Genomic DNA, 6,120 nt, shown 5'->3' on the forward strand with positions numbered 1-6,120 from the left:
GGTCACCCCCTCAACGCGACTCAATTCCCAGTAAGAGATGGACTACATGGAGGCGGTGGGTTGGACATATCATTGTAGTGGAATGTGATTGCTGATTCATTTGTTGGGCGCTGGGGGCGGGGATTTGGGATTAGGTAAGTAGACATAGTCTTGGAGGAATGTGGAAATGTAATACAATGGGAGGAGACAAATTAGTATTAGAAATGGTATTTTCAAACTTATAGATGTTTTAAAGTTATAAATGTTCCTGAGCCTTACAAAACAAACAGACATGAGAGCTGAATCAGCTGACAAGGTGTCAGGATGACAGATGTAAAGTGATAAGTTAGTGAAAGTGGGAGTGTGAGGCGTAGCTCCACTTTTTCCTGGCTGACTCCTGTCTGTCCTCATGATACTACCACTGCTAGTATGCTCTCTAACTTAACACTGAAAGATGGACAGAAATAGCCTAATTACTTGAGACATAAACATAGGGAGTATCCTTGTTTTACATTCTCCTTGGAAGGGCTTTAGAGCATTGGCAACATGGAGTCTTAAATAAATGATGCCCAGGAAGGGTTAGGCCAGAGGTCAACTCGAGTGTATTTTTCCAAACTCTGGGAGGTCCAGGTATGTCTTTGATGAGCTAGGACTGGGAGGATGTTCCCCTGTCATTTCTTCTCATCCGTGTGCTCTCTGTCCTCAGAGAGCGACACAACACACGCACACACACACACCACACACACACACACGCATGCACACACACCACACACACACACACACACACACACACACACACACACACACACACACACACACACACACACACACACACACACACCACACACACACACACACACACACACACAACACACACACACAACACACACACACACACACATGTGTAACAGAATATCGAGTGTCCTCTTCCCCATGCGGTCGGCCTCCTGGGCCAGGAACAGGTCCAGTACGGGAGTCCCCCGCGACCTCACGTCTGACTCCGTCAGAGAGTTAACCATCAGCATCACCCAGACAGGCCTCTTCCTCTCCCAGTTCCCTGCGATGGCGTTGAAGAGGTAGTCAGCGTACAGCCCCCGGCCCCGCTGGTCCGCCGTCATCCAGTAGGGCATCATGTGCTTAACGTAGTCCAGGTGGCGTTTGAGGCGGCGATATAGGTCCCGGGGCAGCAGGGTCTGCAGGTTCTCCCCGTGGGGCAGCAGCTGGCAGCTGGTCAGCTTGGAGATCGTCAGGGGGTCAGTCAGGTCCAACTCGAAGAATACGTTGGTGCTGGTCTGGAAGGCCCGTTTGGAGACGTCTGGGATAAAGTCCCATACACGGGTGTAGGGAACATGGATGGTCCCGAAAAGATAGGATGGAGGGTAGGGAGCTGGGTGCTTCACTGTCCAGAGGAATGAGTTCATGTCACTTTGCTATGGGGGTGGAGGGGGGTTGAGGGGGAGGAGGGCGAGAAGAGGGAGATATTATGACTATCAGCATTAGGAATACAGTAACATAACCTTCTGAGTTAAGGCTATCTACAATAGTACATTTGAAACTAAATTTTGTGATTAAGAGATTCAAAACAGCCTTTTAAGTACATCTGGCTGAGATACAGGTCAATGCAATAGAATCTGATGAAATGTCATCTCCAGATAAAGACAGGGGCACAATGAAACCATGTTAACTAGCTTCCACTGTGCTGTACTATGCTGCTCTCTGTCTGTCTGCTGTTCTGAGGCAGCGAGTTTATAGTGAAGCTTTCTCCGTGTAAACAGACCCCAGTGTATTGCCGAGGTGCATAGCTGTGCTGCCAATGCCTCTGTGGAACTGGAAAGCTTTTCAACGGTTGTTACAGCAGTATAAACATAATGAACCATATGAAACTGATGCAATCCACCTATCTGGTATATTCTTTCATTGAGGAATATTTTTGTTGTTGCAAAATTCATTGGAACAGATAGCCTATACAAACATCAAAATGCACACACATAGGCCTTTGATTAAAATGTGGTCAGACGTGGCTAATGTATCTGGTTTACTAAACACTATACAATTCTGATCAAATGGAAGAAGGACTGTGCATGTGTCTATTACTTCCAGTTCATTAACATTCCAGGGATTTCATAGGGGTCAATTAAGCCCTGTTTCCAAAAACACTCATAGACCATAGCTCTGCAAAACAAATCACTGAGATGCTGTTATAACGGGAATGAGGAAAAATGTAAACAAGCAACATAACTATGAAATGATCAAAGTGGCTATCAAAGTAGCTCTTAGATAGATGTATGCATTGCACAACAAACTCTAACTATGGACAAACTATTGTTTTGTGAAATGCTTGCTTCTGTTCAAATGTATCTATTTTCATTGGAGTTAATAGTATAGTACACTGACATTGGAGTTAACAGTATAGTACACTGACATTGGAGTTAACAGTATAGTACACTGACATTGGAGTTTACAGATAGTACACTGACATGGATGTTAACAGTATAATAGGTACACTGACATGGAGTTAAACAGTATAGTACAACTGACATTGGAGTTAACAATGTATAGTAGACTTGCATTTGGAGTTAACAGTATGTACACTGACATTGGAGTTTAACAGTAATAGTACACTGACATTGGAGTTAACAGTAAGTACACTGACATTGGAAGTTAACAGTATAGTACACTGACATTCTGGAGTTAACAGTATAAGTACACTGAATTGGTAGTTAACAGTATAGTACACTGACATTGGAGTTAATAGTATAGTACACTGACATTGGAGTTAACAGTATAGTACACTGACATTGGAGTTAACAGTATAGTACAACATGCTTGGAGTTTAACAGTATAGTACACTGACATTGGAGTTAACAAGTATAGTACACTGACATTGGAGTTAACAGTATAGTACACTGACATTGGAGTTAAAGTATAGTACACTGACATTGGAGTTAAACAGTATAGTAACACTGACATTGGAGTTAACAGTAATAGTACACTGGACATTGGAGTTAATAACATGATTATAATGTAAGTACACTGACATTGGAGTTAATAATAGTATAGTACCTGACATTGGAGTTAATCGTATAGTACACTGACATTGGAGTTAACAGTATAGTACACTGACATTGGAGTTAATAGTATAGTACACTGACATTGGAGTTAACAGTATAGTACACTGACATTGGACCAAAGAGAACTCCCCTTCAGTGTTATTAAACCAAATGGAAAGCCTGGTCTATGGGAGAGGAAGAAATTAAATAGAAGCATTTGGTAGGCTTAGTAGTGCATATAATGTTATTAACCTCACATGCTCCTACTGTATTTCAATTAACATTTCCCCAGTTGAAATAGCAATTTTATTGTCATGCTGCCCGTGTACATTTGTCATATTAGAAAATTATTTTTAAAGGATTTCAAAACCCTGCCAAAAGGCATTACATCTTTGGAAATATTATTACTATTGCAAGGGTTTGTTATTTTCATAAATTAAATTAGAATTATTTTCTCACACAATCTTTGTATTGAGCATTGTCTTTTACTGAAATGTTTACACATCATCTCAGACCTGTGAATAAAACATTTATTTGGAAATGATTTCCACATTGGACATTCACATAGACTAAGTACACAAAATAAATCCACCGCTCTCTAACCATCATACTTTGATTCTATTTTGACAACTGTGTAGCCTACATATAATTTGTTAATCATTAATTTGTCTAAGAATGTTCGTCAAGTTCACGGAGACTTCTGTCCGATCGAATAAGGACAGTTGAAGTCCATACAGACGTTGATGAGAAAAGGCCCTCTCCTTTCCTTGCGCGGTGTTTTCTATTAGTTCTCGCGCTGGAGCACTGACGTGAGCACCTCCATTTTATTGGCCAATTAATTACTTTTGACACAAAATAGAGAGCTTTGTACTGGCGTATTAGAAATCACACTTAAGGGGGGGGACTTCTACAGTTAATATCTGACAACAATGCCATTATCACAGATGATGAAACAGATTAACAATACTACAAATAAAATAATTTTGTGGACTATGTTGTTGCAATGCTGTCAAGTCATCCCTGATAAATATTTTCAATAATGTATTATAACATTTGTATTTTATTAATAGATAACATCATGTTAAAATTATATGTTATTAACGTTCGTGCTGAGGTCATGTAATTTCAGTTCAGATTTATTGCATTTCTATCTGGGAAATTGTAGCATACCCAAGCCAGCGATGTGCGCGTGCGGCACGCACTGTGTCCAGTCATGATTCTAATTAAGTTCCCTCTGATTCATCTCTTGTGCTGATGATAAATTCACACTGCGAGAAAGACAGACGAGAGCGAGTGCAACACGGCCCCGGCCAGATAAGAGAACACTGAAATTAATTGAATTCGAATGGGCTGACTCCCTTTGGCTATTGAGCCCATTCCATAATATTGCAAATATGGCCGATAGCTGTTTTAATAGGTCGTGTTTCATTGAAACTTGATCCGTTTTGAAAAGTCACTGAAACTTTTACATATAAATGTTAAATCAACGGTGGGTCAACGGTGGGTGTTCCCCACGTTCTTTTGCCACATAAACAGGCATAGGGTTGGCGGACGATATTTCGCTTGGCAACTGCTTCCATATTTTCAAGCCCATATTTCTGTGAGGAAACTCCGGAATATGTCAAGTGCCATTGGAAGCAACTTTGCTGATTGGAAAATCTTTCAATTCTAGGAATCTTTGAAATAATGGATGATCCTAATAAAATATGATGACGTAATAATAACCTAATAATAATCATATTAATAACCTACTACTACTACTACTAATAATAATAATACATGTGCTATAATAAAATATAATAGGGTAGCCTAATAAAGTTGCTATGAACATAATTATTGTTCTTGTTACACGTGTAAGTAGTTATTATAGCATGTTAATATTTCCATGACAATAAAACGCAGTTGTTATTGTTAATTTGGTTTTTACTCAAAACCCAATAACAACACAATATCTCACCTTTGTTTTTGCTGTAGGCCTACCGTTGCACATAGAAACAACTCATTCAGGAACACTGTCTAAGCAAAGTGCATTGATTTTACTCAGAAATAGGACAGCCTTTTATTTTGTCTTATCATTTGCTATAGCCTATTGGGGCAGTTATATGCTAGGCTAGACACATAGGCCGACATTTGCAATTAACTTAAACTATTTCGCTAGAAGGCTATCCATTTATCCATTCAAGGACATCTTTATGTTTGACATTGCCTTAATTAAGACATTACTGAAACAGGTAAAGACCATGTAGCTGTAACGACCGGGCACAACTCACCGACTTCGGTGGGTCACATTGCCTTGGTCTCTCGCGGATGTCCAGGGGTGCAACAGCGTGCAAGAGAGCGGTAAGTAGGAACCATCGAAGTCCTGGCGCGCAGACCATCTCGAGATGAGAGGAGAGTGGTGTCGACAGGCTGTCTTAGATACTTCAATCCTCCCCTCGTCTCTTTCTCGCTCTTTACTGTCCTTTGCCTCCTAATACGTAACAAAATCGACCCGGAGGAGACGGGGTTCGGTTCACATGTGCGGTTCGGAAGGAGGGCATGGACCATTCCGACTCTCCGCCATTCCCGAACCCCAGGCAGCTCGTAACCGGCTATGCGTTCCGCTTTCACTGTCTCTTCTCACTCGGCGCTGTCCTGTCGCAGGCACTAACCTATTCAGCAGTTGCAGGGGAAAGTTTTCACAGTGAGCTCTAGAAGTGTGTGTGTGTGCCTGGCTGTTTGAGAGGAGGTGGAACGCTTTGAATATTTTCCCCCCACTGCTTATTTTAAGAGGGCAGCGAAGGTTCTGGGGGGATAGGGAGAGCACAGGTTTGCGTGTGAGTGAGAAGAGATGATATGGGAGATTGAGTTGTATAAAACTGTCATCTGTATTTCCAGTGCGTAAAACCCGGCACGAATTTTAAAAAATGCTATGCCCAACCACTGGAGGGCAGGTGGCAGGCACAATGTTGCCAGTCTGGAGCCTTTCATGCGAGGAATAATTAAAAAGTCTAAATAAGTTATATTAACATGTTGTCATCTGTTTCCTTTTCATTTGGTTCACATTTATCACTGTCATTGATTGTTTGACACTTTTTGTGCAAAACTTGAA

The 6,120-nt window shown here is 41.2% G+C and overlaps 1 protein-coding gene across 1 annotated transcript in view; it reads right to left on the minus strand.

Annotated features, from left to right (window-relative positions):
- The window catches only part of LOC111971838 (metalloprotease TIKI2-like), a 50,413-nt gene extending 44,586 nt beyond the window's left edge, over positions 1-5,827 (minus strand). Inside the window, exons 1-2 of the mRNA XM_070446358.1 lie at positions 5,300-5,827; positions 880-1,409 (exon numbers count right to left, since the gene is read on the minus strand). Coding sequence (XP_070302459.1) covers positions 880-1,409; positions 5,300-5,407 — 638 coding nt within the window. The 5' untranslated portion in view covers positions 5,408-5,827. The remainder of the gene's footprint in view (positions 1-879; positions 1,410-5,299) is intronic.
- Between the last annotated feature and the right edge of the window lie 293 nt (positions 5,828-6,120).

The sequence above is a fragment of the Salvelinus sp. IW2-2015 genome, linkage group LG13 (assembly GCF_002910315.2).
Source record: "Salvelinus sp. IW2-2015 linkage group LG13, ASM291031v2, whole genome shotgun sequence".
NCBI lineage: Eukaryota > Metazoa > Chordata > Actinopteri > Salmoniformes > Salmonidae > Salvelinus > Salvelinus sp. IW2-2015.